The sequence below is a fragment of the Echinops telfairi genome, unplaced genomic scaffold, assembly GCF_000313985.2.
Source record: "Echinops telfairi isolate 266 unplaced genomic scaffold, ASM31398v2 ScPeMD7_5592;HRSCAF=6446, whole genome shotgun sequence".
NCBI lineage: Eukaryota > Metazoa > Chordata > Mammalia > Afrosoricida > Tenrecidae > Echinops > Echinops telfairi.
In genome coordinates, this window is record NW_022109491.1 from 9,868,346 (window position 1) to 9,887,807 (window position 19,462).

The 19,462-nt window shown below is 53.2% G+C and overlaps 1 protein-coding gene across 3 annotated transcripts in view; it reads right to left on the reverse strand.

The window, feature by feature from the left end:
- The window catches only part of EYA2 (EYA transcriptional coactivator and phosphatase 2), a 164,538-nt gene that overhangs the window by 85,377 nt on the left and 59,699 nt on the right, over positions 1 to 19,462 (reverse strand). For all 3 annotated transcript variants that reach the window (XM_045295312.1, XM_045295311.1, XM_004698039.4), the window contains 2 exons: positions 7,962 to 8,029; positions 6,512 to 6,689 (listed from right to left, as the gene is read on the reverse strand). In XM_045295312.1, coding sequence (XP_045151247.1) covers positions 6,512 to 6,689; positions 7,962 to 8,029 — 246 coding nt within the window. The remainder of the gene's footprint in view (positions 1 to 6,511; positions 6,690 to 7,961; positions 8,030 to 19,462) is intronic.

Consider the following 19,462-nt stretch of genomic DNA (forward strand, 5'->3'; position numbering starts at 1 on the left):
GGGGGAGGGGGGAGGGAGGGGGAAATGAGGACCTAATGCCGGGGGCTTAAGTGGAGAGGAAATGTTTTGAGAATAATGAGGGCAACGAGATGAACTCTTTACAGGAGTGGAAAGCCTCATCTTTTCCCCTTGAAGTTCCTGATGGATTTGAACTAGTGACTTTGAGGCTAACAGCCCAACCCATACCACCAACAGAGTTCCTGGACCAGGTATAGACCTCCATTCTTCTGGGCCTTGAACTTTGCTCAGCAACACTTGGTCATTTCCAATCTCATACATCTTTTCTTCTCTACGTATTTCATATTTCATGAGGCTACCATAATGTCATTTAATTCCTGGTTTGTATTGTTTTTTGCTAATCCAGTACAGAAATGTGGCTGATTTTTATATATTCACTTAGTACCTTGCAACACTGCCAAACGCACTTACTAGTTCTAGGAGGTGTTTTTAATTTTTTTTGGGGGGGTAGAGTCCTTTGAATTTCCCCCATAGATTATCTCATCATTTTATTTCCTTTTATTTCTTGAAGTTTCACTTTTTCCTTTCTAATAGACACAAAAGCAAACCCATTGAGTCAATTCTGACTCACAGGAACCCTGTTGGTCAGAGCAGGATTTCCCACGTAGCTGCCTTTCCTGACAGTGGAGTGGCTACTCGTGGGGCTGCGATCTGAAAGGTCAGGTGTTTTAAACAACTAGATACTGCTCAGGAGAAAGACGGAGCTTTCTACTCCCATAAACAGTTACAGTCTTGAAAACCCACAGGGGCAGGTCTCCCCCATCCTAGAGCGTTGGTTGCTATGAGTTGGATTGACTTGATGGCAGTGAGTTTGGTCTGGTTTTATTCACTGGGGACACCGGTACCGTGTTAAAAAGTACACAGTATTTCCCGGAGGAGAGGAGCTCTCATTTCTTTTTGAAACAGAGTTTTAGTTTGTCGGAAAATACACACAGCAAACCCTCTCCTGTTCTGGAGTCTCTAGACATCATGATCGGCGGCACTGGCTAAAATCTCCACATGGGGCCACGTTCTCATTATTTCTGTCCTACTTGTTTCACTCCATTGACCTCATCTCCCTTCCTCCAGCCCGCATCAGCCTTCTCATCTGCGCTTTTGACAATGGCTGTTGACCTCTTGGTCTTACAGAGATCCTTTGTACAGGAAGTAATACACCGTTGAAGGGTGACACTCTGTAGACTATCACATACAGGTGATTTCAGGGGATGACTTCCAGTCAAGGTTGGAAGAACAACTTGGGGACTCCTCCAGACTCAATAGGGTCCAGAACATCTGGATTCCTTAAGACTTTTTAGGTCTGTCGCCCGTTTCCCTCCCTTTTTATCAGGATGCCTTTATTGCCTTTCTGGGCAGTGGTCACTGGTGGTATCGGGCACCATCTAGGTCCTCTGGTGCCCCACACTGGAAGCACTACCCTACCTCCTGACACTGCCAGAGGGGTGATGCCAAAATGACCCCAAGATCTTCAGGGATGGTGGCAGCAGGGCAGCCAGCACCAGGAAGGAGCGGACACCATCAAAGTGGCATCACTAGGGTTGGCGTTGCCCATCACCCAAGGTGATAACTTGTCACTCCTCAACCTCCACCAGCAAGGGGCAGGCAGGTGGCTGTGTGTTTGCCACTGGGTGGAGAAGAGGGATCTCCCTGGAATCAAAGGGCAGGGGGAGGAGCTGCCAGGAGCCTTGGAGCTAAGAGAGGTGTGTTGTTCAGCCAGCTTGTCCTGCCACGGGGCACACCATGAGTTACACTGCATTAGGTGACCCCCAATCTAGCAATGTCCCCGTGCACTGTATGTTCCCTCCGTGCCTCCTTTCCAGATGTGCAGGTTGTGTCAGTCTTTTGCGACGGCAAGGTTGCGAAAGATATTCTTTTACTCAAGTCTTTGTAGCCACGTGAGCTTATCTTTTGAATGAATTCCCAGAAGCAGAAGAGTTGGACTAAAGGGGACGCGCATTTTTAATTTGGTTCCAAAACACCAAACCCATCACGACCGAGTCGCTGCCAACTCACAGTGACCCTACAGGACAGGGCAGGACTGCCCTCGGGGTCCCAGGTTGTCAAATTGCATAGAGGACCCGATTCTCTCTCCTCCAGCCGTTCCCTCCCGGCTCCCCCAGTGTCGCCTCTAATTGGCAAGAGAGCTGCTCTACAAAGCTAAGAAGGCTTCCTTGTTGTCTCTTTTTAAAAATTCCTCCAATTTCTTTTCAGATGACTCGAGTCCACACTGACAATGAAAACAAAGCCAAACCCCAACCCCCTCAAGCCACCACTCCTGGTTTGCTTCTCCCTCTGAAGCAGCATCAGTTGTCTGACTGCGCCCTCAGCAGCAGCCAACTGCCTGAAATCATCTGCAAATTGTTGGTACTTGATATCAATGTTCCTGCATGTCACCGCGGCCCCGCAGCGGCGCTGGGAGGAAGAGTCTCCCAAGACGAGGGAAGAGCAAGCCCGGTCTGTCTGGGACGCAGACACTTTCTGGGCCTCTGGAGTTTGGAACCCAGCACTCAACGAAATCCTGGATCATTTCAAAAGTGGAGCTTTTATGGGAAAGGCCCAGAGAGTGCATGTGTGTGTACGTGTGTGTGCAAGAGCTTCCTTCTCTGCTCTTCCTTTATAGTGGACACTAGGGAAAAGAGGCTGGAGACCTCGGTTATAGCTGACAATTATTTATGCCATTAGGTTTTATGAGCACTTGTTAGACACACAGTAAAAACCATCTCAACCACTTATTGTTGAACCTTAGACCAAGGGGTAAATGAAGAACAGGAGGAAGCAATCAAGGAGACATTTCAAAGACGCACAGCGAGCCTTTATGGTTGTGCCCGATTGGCACAAGATGACCTTCCCCCTACCCTGAATTCTTGAGGAGTGCAGTCGTTGGGCCCCACTCCATTCTCATCGTGCGGGTAGGGAGGGGCATCGGTTTGAAGGGTTCCTGCTTCTATGTCCTCTCTGCCTTAACTCATCCGCTTCTTTGTGTTTCTCTTTTGCCAAAACCAGCTTTGGCAAGCACGATGTCCGGAGTTAACTCAAGGCCGGTCCAGTTTCCTACCCTCCTGAGACAATTTGGATGCTGTTAGGTAGTTACCTACTCCTCCCCCCAAACAAACTGCCAATGAGTTGTTGCTAACCCATAACGACCCCCCTGTGAGTTTCTGAGACTGTAACGCTTTACGGGAGTAGAAAACCTTGTCTTTCTCTTGAGGAGCGGCTGGTGGTTTAGAACTGCTGACCTTGGATCACAGCCCAATGGGTAACCACTCCGCCACCAAGCCTCCTAGGTAGGTACAAACGTCTTCGTTAAATACTCTGTGATGAGATCCTGATGAGCATAAGCAACGCTCAAACACTCAGCGGCCCCCAAAGTGGGTGTAAAATTGATCGGCTGTGTATCTCCACGTGTCTAACAAAGGGTAGCGAATGTGGCCTCAAGGGCAGACACGAGAAGAGCTTAAACCGACAGCGCGGGCTCACGGAGGACCTCTCCCTGGGGTGCAGTTGGGGGAGATGAAGCTTTCTCGCTCTTTTCTAGCTCGCTCGCCTGCCTGCTCACCACGGATGACCGCCTGAAGACAAGTTGGTCCCACCATGCCTTCTTGCCTTACGCAAAACCCCGGGGCACCAGGGCTTCTCAGAACAAGAACCACAGTGACAGAATGCCATCTCGACTTGATATTTCTGAGGTTCTGTTTGGCCATGTGATCTGGCGCAGATAAGCCCCAAGGATCTCATGGGAGAGGAGACATGTATGTGCACGGCAGTCTGTGGGATGAGGGAGTCCATCGGCTGCTGGCTTGGTTATAGAAGGATGGACACATCCAGCTCTGTGATCACAGAGGGGCCCACGTGTGGACCTTAGCGCATTTCCCTCATCGTGACTGAGGTGTGGCCACCTGTCATTTTCGCTCACCTCCTGTGCCGTCTGTCATCTTCTGTTTATAATGGTCCGAGTTGCTTTTGGAAACCAGGTGGGTTGGAGGAGAATGAACCCAACTCCGGCACCCACTCTGGGCACACGAGCCAAATCACAGGCATTGGTGCTATCACAGCCGTCCACCCCACTCACCACAGAGATTGGTTCGCAGAAGGCATGGGACCGATGCTGGGCCAATGGGAGCGTTTTCTGGGACTTTAGTAGGCACTGCTGGGAAGGAGACACTCGCTGTGCTGCTGGGGAGAAGCGAGGCAGTATGTGGCATCCTGGTGTAGCCGCCATCAGGGGAAGACTTGATAGAGGATGGAATGAATCCAAAAACTGAACCCACGAGGCAGGTGGAAGAGGGGAATGGGGCCCAGATCTAGTCCTCCACCTCTACCCTGGTGGGTTACACCCCAAATGGCTTTCTTCGTTTTTGAAACGGAAGCCAACATGAAAAGGATTTTCTGTCTCTTAAAGGCAGGAAGTCCAGACCAATACCAACAAGAACAGTTGCCAGCGAATTGGTTCTGACTCAGGGGGAGCCCATACAAGTTACTGTCGTTGTTCGGTGCCGTGGTAACGACACAGCCTCGCTTTCGAGCCGTGCTCACGATCATTCTGCGTTTGAAGCCCATTGTCGAAGCCCCCATGTCCATCTGTCTCCTCAAGGTCTTCCTTTCTGACACCGTCTCTCTACTTACCAAGCCTGATCCTTCGCCCTGTGTGCTAGAGCAGAACTGGGCCCCACTGGGTGGTCAACAGCTGAGTTTACATGAGTAGACCACCGCAGGTGTCTTCTGACCTGCCTCTGGCTGGGCTCGAACCACCAACCTCTCAGCAGCCATGGACAGTGACCATGTACAGGCCCCCAACACCATCCAACGGGAGCCTTGGGATGGGCTCTAGCATTCACGGTGTCTCAAGTGTGTGAGGCAGTCCCAGGTTGGAAGGTCATAGCGACGTTTTCTCAGCTTTCTGTGGGTGGGTAGCAGGTGCACCGGCCATGGAGGCCGACAGACTTGGGATTAGTATCCCAGATCCACCAACAAATTGCTAGCAAGTGACTCAGCCCTTGGGCCAGCCAGTCCTCATGGGTTAGAGGCGGTGGCAGTGGTGAGCACCCTGTGTCTTTGAGGAGGATGGCAGCCTGTGGCTCAGCACCTCTGACACTGCTTGCTCGCCGGTTGCAGAGACCAGTCTAGGCTGTGCCTGGCTCCAAACACCAAACAACCAACTGGGAAGCCAACCGACTCCACTGCCCTCTGACTGTTTTCAACTCCCAGCGACTCCACAGGACAGAGAAGAACCGGCCCTACGCGGCTCCGAGGCGGTCATCTTGACCACAGCAGACTGCCGCCTCTTTCCCCTGCAGAGCGGCAGATGGACGCAACCACTAACCTTTTCGTTTTCAGAACCACTGATCTTTCGGTTAGCAGCAACCCGTCAACCCCTGCGTACCAAGGCTTCTTCCATTCAGACTCGTCTCCATGGGCCAGGCAGCTCACAAACTTTGTTTATCTTCTGTCGAAAGGACACAGACATTCCCCAGCCCCACCAAGCACTGTCACTTGGGGACGAAGATCAGGTTTGGGTAGATCTCTCCAGAGGACTTGCTGGTGTTAATCCTTGGCTCGGTGGTTCTGCCGCAGGGTGACCCCAGAGAACTTGAAAACCGTAGGGTTTTCAAGGCTACCACCCTTTGGGGTCAAACTGTATCCACGGCGCCCCGGGGTGGTTTGAATGGCCAACCTTTCTGTTAGTAGGCCAGCACTTAAACCCAAAATTAGACTCATTCGGTAAATGGTCTTTGAACCTGGGTCCAATTCAACACACCTACCTGGGTGTGGCCCGTTCAGCTTAAGCCTCTGATAAATCTCCTGGGACAGTAACCCAGAGAAGGGAAGGCCATGTCCCCAGACAGAGGCCGCTGCGGGTCTGGGGGTGTTGTTGTTGTTATTGCAACTGTGGTGAGCTCCACATGTGATACCTTGTTATTGATCTCCTTCTTGACCCAATAGATACTGGCTTCAGTTCTTAACCCCTTCTGTGTTGTTTTTGACCGACCGTTGTCTTGGTTTTATTGTGCACTGTTGTTGGGCTGTTTGTTTGTCTTGTCTGGATTTTCTGTCTGTGAAACCCAGGTTAGGTCAACCTATGGAGACCAGCACTGAATTGGGAGATGCAAAGGGACCCGGCAGGGGAAGCTGGCAGGAAGAGGGTGCTCATGACTATGAGCACACGGAGAAGGAACGTCCTGGAACTGATTGTGGCGGTGGTTGCACCACGCTTATGCATAGGACACAGCACGTGAAGTGTATGCTATGTGATCTGTATGTCTGGGGAATTGTGAAAAATAAGCAAGCTAATTTACAAAATGACACATTAAGACTCCCAGGAATTAATACGAACGGATGTGTTTCAAAAACAAAAGCAAACAAACAAACAAAACAAAAACCACACGCCCATCGGAAGGCGGGACTTAGCCCTTGGCAGTCCTTGCTGCAGTTGGTTCCAGGCCCGGGGTGTCCTCAGAACCACAGCCCTGCGGGGCTGAGCGACAGTGACGGTACGTACCAGCGAGGGGCTCAGGACTCTGGTTGGGGACGTGGTGAGAAGCATCCTGGAGGACGTAGGTGGATGTGGAGAGCGGGGAGGGGCAGACGCCGCTGGCCGGGACGTACGGGGGGCTGTAGGATGAACTGTAATACTGGGGGTACTGGCTCTGCGGGAAGCCGGGGTAGGAAGGGTAGTCCTGGGGAGGGAAAGGGAAAAAACACAGGTGTGAGGGAGGCAGCTACCCAGGTCGGTTTGGGTCTGGATACACTGAAGTTCTCGATTCCCAGCAGAGAGGGAGAAACAGACTCCGCAGAAAACACTAAAACCAGGGTCCTTCTCTTTCTCGTCCCCCAGCACAGCTCAGTCTGTGGACGGCCCCTTCAGATGGCTCCCCAACTGTCCGCTTCTGTTTCCAGTGCCTCCTAGGGGGTGAGCTCACCATGTGTTCGCTAAGCAATCTCAAGAGCACCCATATACGGGCCCTTAGTCATCCTGCGAGGAGGGACTCATGGATTTAACAAGTATCTATAGAGCACTCCCTTCGAGCCGGGCGTTCAGACACCAGGCCCGGGGCAGGGGTCCTCAAACTTTTTTTTAATTAATCATTTTATTGGGGCGCATACAATTCATCACAATCCATACATACATCAATTGTGTAAAGCACACTTATACATTTGTTGCCCTCATCATTCTCATCATTCGCTTTCCGCTTGGGTTCCTGGAATTAGCTCCTCATTTTCCTTTTCCCTCTCCCCCTCCCTCTCCTCTCCTCCCTCCTTCGTGGACCTTAATAATTTATAAATTATTATTATATCTTATCTTATACGGCCCTGTGTCTCCCTTCACCCACCCTTCTGTTGCCCATCCCCCAGAGAGGGGGGTATATGTAGATCCTTGTGATAGATTCTTCCTTTCTACCCCCCAAGTCCTCAAACTTTTTAAACGGGGCCAGTTCACTGTCCCTCAGACCCGTTGGAGGGCCGGACTATAGTTTTAAAAAAAACTATGGACAAATTCCTATGCACACTACACATAGCTTATTTTGAAGTAAAAAACCAAATGGGGGTAAAACACCCGGCGGGCTGGGTAAATGTCCTCGGCGGGCCGCATATGGCCCGTGGGCCGTAGTTTGAGGACCCCTGCCCTGGGGAGTTGGGTGCACAAGGTAGATTTGAACCCTTGGCAAGGACAATACGGCCTCACGAAGAGCACTCACATTTGCATTTTTTAATGGGTGCTTGTGTCAAGAGTGCTTATTCTAGATGGCCAGGACCTTCCAGCTCTGAAAAGCTATCATCCCAGCGGCTCTGCCTGTGGTGGCCTTCCGCACCTCTGTCCCCTGCAGTCTGCACACTCAGGGAGTAGGGGGCGGGGCGGGGCGCAGGCCCTGGGTGCCCGTGAGCTTCCTGAGGGGCCCTAGTTTCAGGAAAGATCAGAAAAGCTGCTGGCGGCGAGGAGGCCGACCTACCTGGTGCACAGTCCCGAATCCGGCCGCGCTGCTCAGTCCATTGGCACCTTGATAGATCCCGGCTGCACCTGTGGCAGGGAGGAACGGGGACACAGATGACGTTTCCTGCAGCTGGGGCGGGACCTGAAGGAGAAGGATGTGGCAGAATGGCGAGGGGGCGCTCTGGGGTCTGCAGGGTTTTTCCCATAGACCCCCTCCTTGTGAACACTGACCACTAATCCTGGCTGCTGACTGCCCGGTGAGGTCCAGGAAAGACAGTGCCAAGACAAGGGAAACTTCCTGTCTTACAGTGACGGTGGCAGGTCTTGCCCCCCAACCAAACCCATGCCACCGAGTCAATTCTGGCTCCAAAGGACCCTCCGGGGCAGCACAGAACGATCCCTTCTGGTTTCCAAGGCTGTAGCTCTTTACGGGAGCGGCCAGCCTCGCCTCTCTCCCTGGGAGCAGCCGATGGGTTCAAACCAGTGACCTTCCACTCAGCAGCCCATTGCACCACCAGCGCTCCTTTGAGGTCTTGCAGCTGAGTCGTTTCTAACCCATAGTGACCCCACGGACAAGATAACGAAGCACTTCCCGGACCTGCGTCCTCCTCACCGCCCTTGTTTGAGCCCACTGCCGCCTCTGAGCCAATCCATCTCACCGAGGCCAGGTGCCCGCCAGTGGCCACTCCCCTCGTCTCTGGTGTTGAAACAGAATGCTTGCTTTTCCACGGGGCACAAGGCTGCTTAGAGCACACACACACACTACATTTCCCAGCTTTCCTGGGATAGGCCAAGTACGTCCCTGTGTGGAGTTCTGGATGAGGGAACGGGGGATGAATGTGCACAACTTCCTGGTGGTGCCCTTAGAGGGCAAGGACAGGCCCACCCTTGCCCCTCTCCTGCTGGCAGTTCTCACAGCCCAGCAGTAAGATGAATGGAGCCTGGACTCCATTCACCACACTTGCAGGCCAGAACTGCCCTGGTAGCTTGGACTTTTAGCTGAGAAAGAGATACACTTCTTTGTCGCGGAAGACATCGCCACAGGAGAGAAGCACTGCCTTACAGCAATGGACTGGTTTTCACAAGAGCCACTTTTAAGTGGATATCCATCCATCCATTCATCCACTCATTCATTCAACAATGCATTTGCCAGTGATGGACCAAATATCCCCAAGTGGCAGGTGCTGCCGCGACGGGGCGGGGAGAGTAGAGGCTGACAAATGAGGGATGGGGCTTGTTAGGTGTTGAGCTATTACAGGCACAGGATGGAACCATGATGGACCACGTGGGTCCCCAGCCGCAGACACCACACACTGTCCCGTCCGCCATGATACCAGGGGCCAGATGTGGAAGCAAGGATCGCCGAGAGCCATGTAACAGAGTGACTTAGGGCTGCTCAACCTACTCATGGGAAAACCACGTCTTGGAAAAGGGATGGCCCTCGGTTATGCACTGGGAGACTCACTGCAAGGTCAGCTGTTTGAATCTACCAGCCACTGAGAAGGATAAGATGAGGTTTTCAACTCCCAGAGAGTTATAGGCTCGGAAACCCACAGGAGTAATTCCCCCCTGGCTGAGAGGCCACGACGCGTCAGAATTGACCTGATGATAGGGAGTCTGGTCACTCAAAATTTCCCCTTTCCACTATTGCTCCTAAACATTCCTCCCCGACCCCAGCAGGGCTCCCTCTGTTGAATCATAATATCACAGACTGAGGATCCTTGTAGGCGCTGTATATGTATTTGTGTTTTATACATAAAAAGAGTAAGAATCTTTCAACCCTCCCCTCTAGAGTCGTGTTTGCCCCTGTGGGGGTTATACTGACCCCACTGGGACCGTATGGCCTCGTGTATTTACACGAAGTTAAGAAAGCACAGCCCCGGGCACAGGGAGTTTGAGAAGCACTGGGTGCCAGAGCACTCCGAGGGAGGGCGCCATCCCAAGTCAAGGGCATTCCCTTCCCACCTACTGGACACTGCCCTCTGACTGCGGAGACCTTCAGACACCGTGACTCATCCCACCTGCTGTCCACTCACCAAGGAGAATACAGTTGGCCTTTGAATAATGAGTAGTCCAAAAATCCATGTATAATTCAATATTGGTCCTTGAACAACAAGAATTTGAACTGTCGTCTCCCCCGCCCCGGTTGTTACTGCAGCGAGCACTGTGCACTCAGGCCAAAGCCTCACAGGAGAGACGCAGCGCTCACGTGGAGACGGATTGGGAGGATCCGCAAAGCGCCTGAGCTCACTGAGGTCGTGGCAAGGAAACCCGCATGCCCGTGGGCATGGGCAGTTCCACCTCGTGTGGCTCCAGGGTTCACCGGATTATTATTTGTTTCTAGAGACTCGGTTTCAGAAAGGTTCTGGGGCTGGCCCAGGAGCGTCTGAGCTGCTTCTCGCCACCTCCCAGCACTGCCTCCTGCTGCCTCGACTTCAGCCCCAGCAGGTGGTGAAAAGTTCCGGAACTCTATATGAGAGTAGAAAGCCTCACCTTTCACCTACGGAATGCCTAGTGGTTTTGAACTGCTGATCTTCCGGTGAATAGCCCAACACGTAACCATTCCATGGAGATTCTATCTGTGTCTCAAGGATTGCCCCCCAGAGCTCACGCCCATCCACCCCCCTCGGCAGGGTCCCTGGTGCTGCAAACCGTTAACGAGTGCAGCTGCTGACCAAGAGGCTGGAAGTCGGAGCCCACTCAGAGGCACCTCAGAAGAAAGGCCTGGCCATCTACTTTGACAGACTGGGTCTTGACACTGTTTGGAGCAATGTTCTCAGACACCCATGAGGATCAAGTCAACGCCACAGCCCCTGGCCTTTGGTTACCCCGTCAGCATCAGCCATCTTCTCTCCCTTCGGCCTTTTATTGGCTTCACACTTACTGGGCTGCTGAGACCCCCCCCAGAAGGCTTCTCTGCTCACTGAGCCAGCCCTTCAGGGCAAGGGAAACCTGTTTTGAGACCACAAAGCAGCCCTTTGAGGGGGAGGTCCTGGATCCTTCCAACATAATCAGCTTGGAAAGACCCATCAGCCTATTGTTACTGCCATCAGGAGAGGGCTGAGGTGCCCCATGGGAAGTGGGCCCGCCTGCTGCATGGCTATTGCAGACAATACCGCACCATCCTGCAGCCTCAGAGATGGGAGGGAATTCCACCGAGAGCCAGCGGCTGCCTGCGACACAGGGTGAACGCCCCACAAGCTGTGTTCCAGTTGTGCCTTCAAGGAGGGCGCTTCAGAGGGGCCTGCTAAGCTCCAGGTCAGAGTTTCTACGGCGGATGAGACACTCGGCACATCGCGAATGGCTACAACAATGGAGGAATGATCAAGCCAGGGTGTCAAAGGCATGTGCCCACTCCGCCATGGCACCCCGGGTCTGAGGCGGACAGCTGGGTTTCATTCCTCACTTGCTCATCACGAGTGAGAGGTGGTCGGTGAGCGTATCAGGGTCATGGTCTGAGCTCTTGCCCTGGGGTGATCCTCCGCGACAGTCGGGGACCCTGAGCTGGGAGGTGGTAGGGTGAGCCAGAAGAGACAGCGGAAAGAACTTAACCAATGTTTTGACCACAGTATCTGGTAGGATCCAGGGTGCAGCCGTCGCATCTCAAACTGTCGGTGGGGGAGGGGCTGAATTCCAATGGCTAATTTTTAGGGGAGACCGAGCTGCGGGTCCACTGCACAGGGCTGGCAGGCACTCATGCCACAGGTTACTCACTGAGGCCCTGTGCAGGGGACCGGCCTGTGTGCACTGCTGGGATCTAGCTTACACTCGAGCGCTGGGATGCTGAAGGGCTCCCTCTTGTCCCTAGGGTCCGAGTTTACATGATTGGGGACCTGAACAGTCTGTGGGCTGATCTCAATGAGTGATGCAGGCAAAAGGCTTAGTAAGGATATAAAGGCAGAAGGCTTTTCCTAAAGGGGAGAGAGCTCGTCTCCTGGATTAGAGAAGGAGGGAAGGAGGACAGAGGGAGTGGTGAGAGGGAGCGGGCACAACCGGAGGCACCAACAGTAGTAAGTCCTGGGCAGAGGATGCTGTTCCCTTCAGCCACACACAGCTAGGATGCTGTTCCCTTCAGCCACACACAGCTACGGAAAGCAGCAAGACCCAGATCAGGAACAACTATGCACAACGAGTCTAAGTGGACAGTGGTTACTGCTGTCAGGTCGGTTCCCACGCCTCCCGACCTTACGCACAACAGAGGGAAACTCGGTCCGGCCCGGCCCAGCACCATCCTCACAGTTGTTCCGACTGAGGTCATCGTTGCAGCCACGGTGTCCATCCATCTCATTGAGGGGCTGCCTCTTTTCAACGCGGCCTCCACATTACCAAGTCTAATGTCCTTCTCCAACAGGGCCCTCCGATGACACGTCCCCAGAGAGGCTCAGCGTCCTAGAGCCGAGGACGCATTCTGGGAGTACTGCCTTCAAGACAGATTTGCTCAGTCTGAAATATTCAGTACGTAACATGGTGCCGTCAATAGTCTTTGCCAACAAGGTGACTCGAATGTGTCTTTTCTTCTGTCTTCCCTTGTCCATCCCCGTCCAGCCGGCAGGGAAGCTAAGTGATGGAAGTAGCTGGGTGGAGGCAATCGACACAGAGCTTTGGTGGTGGAAACAGGGGTGTGTGTGGGACAGGACTGTGGCAGAGCAGCATGCGTACACTCAGACCCTGTCTGAATCTTCCAGAAACAAGGAAAGCAAACTCACTGACAGTGAGTCTATTCTGACTCATAGCACCCTTCCACGGGGTTTCTAGAGCTATACATCTTGATGGGAGCAGACAGCCTCATCCATCTCCAGCAGAGTGGCTGGTGGGCTTGAACTGCTGACCCTGAGGTTTGCTAAGTCCAATGCTTATTTACTTTGGGCTCCTCAGTAAGCATTCCCAATTCTTTCCTCTCTTGTGAGCCTCTGTTTCTAGAGGTTGACCAATGAAGGCAGATTCTCGCCTTCCCAGATTCCCACGAAGCCCGAGGGGGGCCGTGTAATGTTGTTCCGGCCAAGGAGCTTCTGAGGGGAGATAACTTTTATTGCTGCTCCTCTGGATGCCCCTCAACTTCTGGCCTGGATCCCGTGGAGATGGAATGCCTGGAGTGAGAGTAACCACCGTAGGGCATGAGCCTACAGGCTGAGAGGAAAGGAGTGGAGAATAAATGGAACTGGGTCCTTGATGAGGTGCTTGAACTGCTAGACCAACCATGAAAGTCTACCTGAAGACTTCTTAAAGACACAACGCATTTCATTATGGCTCAAGCCAATGGGTGCCCCACTTGCTATTACTTGCAGCCCAAAGCATTCCTAACGGATACCACACCACCCAGTGGCTCACATGTGGGGATTGGGAGTCTCATGTAGTTAGAGTTTCTGGTTTTTCAAGGGAAGGAAGTATCTGTGTTTGCCACATGACATCTCCCGATGTTGCAAGCCTAGGAAGCACATAGAAATTCGCTGGCAAAGAGGCATTCAAAAGCAAAGACAAAAAAACGTGTTTGTCTGAAGTGGATGTGGCCTGTGGGATGAGAACTTGCCATCTCTGGTTCCAGAAAGGCAGAACGATGAAAGATCGCCATTGCTGGGCAAAGGCCCAGTGGACACGTCAGTACCAAGGCCAGGCGAGCCCCCGACCCATCAACGAGTGGGTATTCGGTAAGATTCCAGTTGGAAGAAGACTCCTGATGTCTGGGATGGACCATTCCCACCGGCTTACAGGAACGGTGACTCAATACAGAAATCACACTTGAAACTCCGAAGGTAAAGTCAGCTCTATTTCGGGGGCGCAAACTGAGATTAAAACCTACTACACGGGGAGCAGAGGAGCTCTTTGCGGTCCTGGAACTCTGGCTTCCCAGTGGTCCGGAGACCTGTGTGGACAGCCGCTGGGCCAGCCCCTTTCTTCTCAGCCATCGTGCCCTCGGGTGCTGCTGTTGTGGTCAGGCACCATCGAGCCGGCTCTGACCCATAGCGACCTTATGCACAACAGAGTGGAACACCGCCCGGTCCTACCCCCCCCTCACAACTGTTCCCGTGCCTGAGCCCACTGTTGCAGCCCGTGTCAACCCATCTCTTTCGCTGTCCCTCCACTTGACCACGCATGATGTCCTTCCCCGGGGACCGGTCTCTCCCGACCACACGTCCGCAGTGTGTGAGACGAGTCTCAGGTGCTGACATGGACGTGATTTAGTTCCTGGTGTGCTGTCTTCCTTGCAGTTCACCTCTGACCCCCCTCTTTCATCGATCTGTTTCTTCCTCTTCCCCACCTCTCACCCTCATCCCTCCACAGCCCTCCATTCCAGTGTGTCCGTTCTCATCTGTTTCTACGCGTGATCCCTGTGCGTTGTTTCATTTCATTTGGTGTCTGGAGGTGTTTGCTTGTCATTGAGCATTTGGCTCTTAAGCTCTGTCCGTGTTCTGTGGGGACATGTGTGTTGCCGGAGATACCTCGTTCCTCTTACGTTCCAGCCTGCTGCTCATCTCTTCACCTGCCCCGATGAGCCTTGGTGGCTCCAATGTTTGGGTGCTTGGCTGCCAAGCGAAAGGCTGGCAGTTTGAACTCACCCAGCGGCTCCTTGGGAGAGAGGCCTGGCTATCTATTGGCTCCCATAGTGATGACAACACAGAAAACCAGAGGGGCAGCTCCACTGTCACATGGGGTCTAGATGGACCCCAGGACACCCGCTGTGGCAACAGCGCGGCTGAGCAGTCTCCCACCCTGTTACTCCCCCAGGGAGGACATCCAGGGATTCCCCTCTCTGCCCACATCCTTGGGCACCCCCCCCTCTGTGGATCTGGGTGTGGGGTCTCATGGAGTACACCCCCAGGAGTGGGGCTGCTGGCCACAGGGGCCGTGCAGACTGGATCTCCCCAAGGGCTGGATGACTGACTGGTGGGCTCACAGTGACTGCCCAGGGTCTATTTCCAACAGCCTCATGTCCTCAGCTAACCAACTAACCAAACGAAAACAAGCCAGTCGCTCACTCCAGGTGTCCCCGCATGCTCAAGGTGATCTGTATTGAAGAGACCGCATGCAACCAGGTCACCGGGCCTTTCTCCTGAGTGCCTCTGGCCGCGTTTGGACTGCCAGCCTTGCAGTTGGTACATGAGCACTTCCATGTCTGCTTGGCCCAGGGGCTTCTCCCCGTGGACGGGCTCGACAGGATGAACAGGGTGGCTATATCATTTGTTTCGTGGTCAATTAACATCTTTGATGACTGGTGAGCCCTCTGGAGGGTTGTGGTCCTCTTGGTCAATCCCCTCCTCTGAAAAGTTCCCTTCCTCCCTCTCCACGGCCACACGGAGCTCTCCTGAAGCCTCAGCCCCCGGAAGCCTTTTGGTGATCAGCCTCAGCTGTTCCAATCACACTGCCATCAAGTCCCTGTCGAGTTATGGGGACCCTCTAGGACAGGCTAGAGCTGCCCCCAAGTTTCCCAGACTGTAACTCTTGACAGGAGTAGAAAGCCCTGTCTTTCTCCCTCAGAGTGGCTGGTGGTTTTGAACTGCTGACCTTGCCGATCTTGGCCCATGGCTTCACCGTGATACCACCAGGGCTCCCACCGATGATAACCACACACTACCTGCCTCCATGTCCTGCCCCCCGGCTAATCCTTTCCCCTGTGTAAGTTGCTTCACCTCAGGAGGTAGGTGGCACTAGAAGGCCGAGTAGGGTTCATGCCCGGGTGCAGTCCAGATTCACGGGCAGTGTGGGGGCCTCTGCCCAGTGGCTTCTGAGGTCACCAAGGAGCAGCCCAGGTCACTGCTGCCTCAAGTCTTTTAGGCCAACCCTGTTTTGCTGTCACGCACCGAGACCAGCCCTGCCTTCCCAGGCCGTACAAAGAAAGCCCCTGCGTAACCCCAGCAAGCAAGCTCCACCATCAATCAACCTGGTATGCCCGGCCCTGCCCTGCCCTTGACCTTCCCTGTAAGGCTTGTGTTCTTCCTGAAAATGTTCATCCCCCCCCCCCCACACACTGTGCACACACACACTTAATAAATACTTGTCAGGCCAAACTCGGTCTTAAGAAAAGAGCTGAGTGCTGTCTCATTAGACCTGGAAGGGTCAAAGACAGCAGAGAACCCAGACCTAATTGATTATGTGCAGTGGTGACGGCGGCCAAGTGGTTGGACTTGGCTAAGCCTCAGTCTCCCCGTCTATAAAATGGAGCTACGTGTAGTTTATGTGCTTGGTCCATGAGGAGGGCTGTGCAGCCCCAGGTGGGCAGAGGCTTGGTGGGCACTAGGTATGGCCAGACCCTTCTTCTTGTGGGACCACTGGGACACCTCGGAGGCCAGCACTGCACTGACCAGCTGTTTCTGTTTAGTTCGTGGGATAAATACAGGTTCCCCCCTCGCCCCCACCCCCTAATGAACTCGGATCGGGCCCGAGGGGCAGAGCCCAAATGAAAACACATTCTGCTGGGGCACCAGGCTGAGTCCTGAGATCACCAGGACGTGGTCCACGGGCCAGGAAGGGAGGCGTCCATCCCAGCCGCCCGACGCTGAGCTGTCTGCCTCCCGTTGCCTTCAGATATCCAAACACGTACCCAGACCTTGTTCTCTGGCCACTCTGCTCCTCGCCGAGCCCAACCCACATCTGTGTTTAATCAAATCAGTTGCTAAATGTCACAATGGCCTCATTCACAGGTAGCATAAAGCGTATTTAACCGGCAATAAAACAATCCGCATTCCTGGGAAGGCCATTTCGCTGGGCTGCCCTGTCGCTGCGCCTCTGCCGCACGGGTCGGAATGGTGCCGTGGCAGACTGGGGTAGGGTAGGGTGGGGGCAGGAGGGGGAAAAAGCCAGGAAGAGTAGCAATGCGACAAAGGAGGCGGCCACAACCTGCTGCCCCACACATGCGGCTGTGCAGAGATGCCCAGCACGCAGTGTGCCATGAAAGAAAGGCCACTTGCAGAACTGGGAGGCCACTGTGGCCACGCCCTACACTGAACGGACAGGCATTCTGTGTGGACTGCCTGGAGGTAACAACACTGGCCGGCTTCTTGGAGGTGGTGGCACTGGAATACAAGCCTCATTAGCAGGAAACGGCCAGCCAGAGGACAATCTGGGAGGAGGAGCATTCCTCCGTGGAGGGAACAAAGCAGACTCCCTGCTGTTGAGTCGAGGAGGACTCGTGGTAACTACTGACAGAGAAGAAAGCCCATCTTCCTCCGTTGGAGTGGTTCCAAACAGAGACCTTGTGCCCACTGCACAATTGCCACACCCCCAGGGCTCCTGTGGGAGGACAGCAAAGTGCCAAGGCCCTGAGGTGGGGGGACTGGCAGCAACAGTCCAGTGTGCATGAAACACAGAGAATCAGAGCGAGGTCGGAGATGCGGCCAGAGAGCTCGTTAGGGGCGACCTCAGGCCTGCAGAGCCTGGATTTGTTTTTTGATTGCACAGGAAGTTCCAGATGAAGCTTTTAATGGGGGGAAAGACTTCATCTGATGATGCAACACAAGCAAGGGCCCATCTCTGACTTCACTCAGGGTGGTGGAAACAGATCAGAGGGTCCCAGTGGATCCCCAAGGAGCTCGAAGCCACCAGCTGCTCTTTGGAAGAAAGATGCGGCTTCCTACTCCCGTAAAGAGTTGCAGTCTCAGAAACCCACAGGGGCAGGTCCACGCTGTCCTACAGGGTCGCTGTGAGTCAGCACAGACTCCACGGCAGGGAGTTTCTTTTGTTTTTAAGCGGAGTTATTCATTGAGAGCCCAGAGAGGGACTGAAGTGAGAGACGCCTTAAGCTCTGATGGTGGGTATTTGCACTGGATGGCGTCCATTCCTGCACCACATCCCGCTGGCCACAAGGATCGCTTTAAGGGCAAGCACTTGAACTGGGCCAGCCCAGGGCAGCGGGCTCTCAAGATTCAGAATTGGTCAAGAGCCCACTAGGAGGAAAAACCTGTCTAAGGTGATTAGAGAGAAACTAAGTGCAACGCATTGAACTGTGTCTCCCCCAAATATGCACTGGAAAATCTGAAACCGCTATAGCAGTGGATGTAATCCTATCTGAAAACAGGCCTCCTTGTTACGTTAATGACACCAGTATCAGTGAGGCTCTCTTTTAAGTCAGTCGCCATGGAGAATGGAAAAGAGCAGATTAGACACGGAACAAACTGACCGGGAAGATGCGGCTGCGGAAGGTAGTCAAGCAATTGAGATGCAGCAGCTGAAAACAGCCCAAGACCTTCCCTTAGGGGCAAGGAGAGAAAGCACCTTCCCCAGAGGTGGCGCCATGCTCTGGAACCACCATCCCCCTAAACTGTGAGAAAATACATTTCTGTTCACTAAAGCCACCTCCTTGTGACATTTCTGTTTACAACAACGCACAGAAATGATGACCACAGATGGACAGTCACATGGATAGATAAAACCTAAATTCACTGCTTTTGGGTCCACACTGACTGATGTCTGAGGCTGTAAAACTTTAAGGGAGCAGAGAAAGCCTCATATTTCTCCCAAAGATTGCCCGGTGGGTTCAAACTGCTGACCTTGTGGTTAGTTGTGAAATGTGTAACCCACTCTGTCACGAGGGGTCCTTTACAAAGATAGATAGACACCAGGTACTTTGACATTTTTGAGTTTGGGATCTAGCTGGGGCCCACCATACTGGTCTTTTCAGTTCCTTAACTCGATACATTTCTCATTTTTAAAAGCATTAAGCTACTGTGAAGGAAACCTAGTGGAGTACTGGTTACATTTTGGGTGGCTAACCACAAGGCCAGCAGTTCGAACCCACTAGTTGCTCTGTGGGAGAGACAAGGCTTTCCGTTCTAGTACAGATTCATAGCCTTGGAAACCCAGTGCAACAGTTCTACTCCGTCCTGCAGAATCACCTTTGTAGCAGCTAGTAGGTTTAGTGAAGCTCGTTTGGTTTGGGCTTTCTTCCATGTGTGCTGGGAAGAGTCCCAACTGAATCCAAAGTGAATTCCTAGGGATGGAAAACAGGGCCTGATATACCTCTAAATGAGCAGGATGTTCCCATGACATCTGAGATAGGGCATCTGAAGGACGCCGGATGGTAGCAGAAAGAACCCCAACCAGGAAGTTAAGAGTCGTAGGCTCAGTGTCAAAGGAGGATGCCTGGTGAGGTGCTGGGTTAGCAGACTCTGTAAGGTGATGGCAGAAATGTGATTCCAGATCCATTCTTGCACCCAACGGAAGATTCACGGCGCATCTACTGCATATGCTACTTGGCCAGCTGACTGGAAGAGATCCAGATTTGTGCCCATTCCAAAGAAAGGGGATCCAACAGAATGCTCAAACTCTAGAGCAATATCACTGATACCACACGCAAGTAAATTGTGTTGCAGATCATCCAACAACGGTTGCAGTCGTGCTTCGACAGGGAGCTGCCAGAGGCTCCGGCCGAATTCGGAGGAGGAAGTGGAACAAGCCATATCATTGTTGATGTGGCACTTGTGCGAACAGAACAAGGGGATACGGCAAGGTTTAAAATCAGGAAAGGTGTGCATCTGCGCACCATCCTCGTTCGATCTGCACACTGAGCAAAGCATCAGCGAAGCCGGG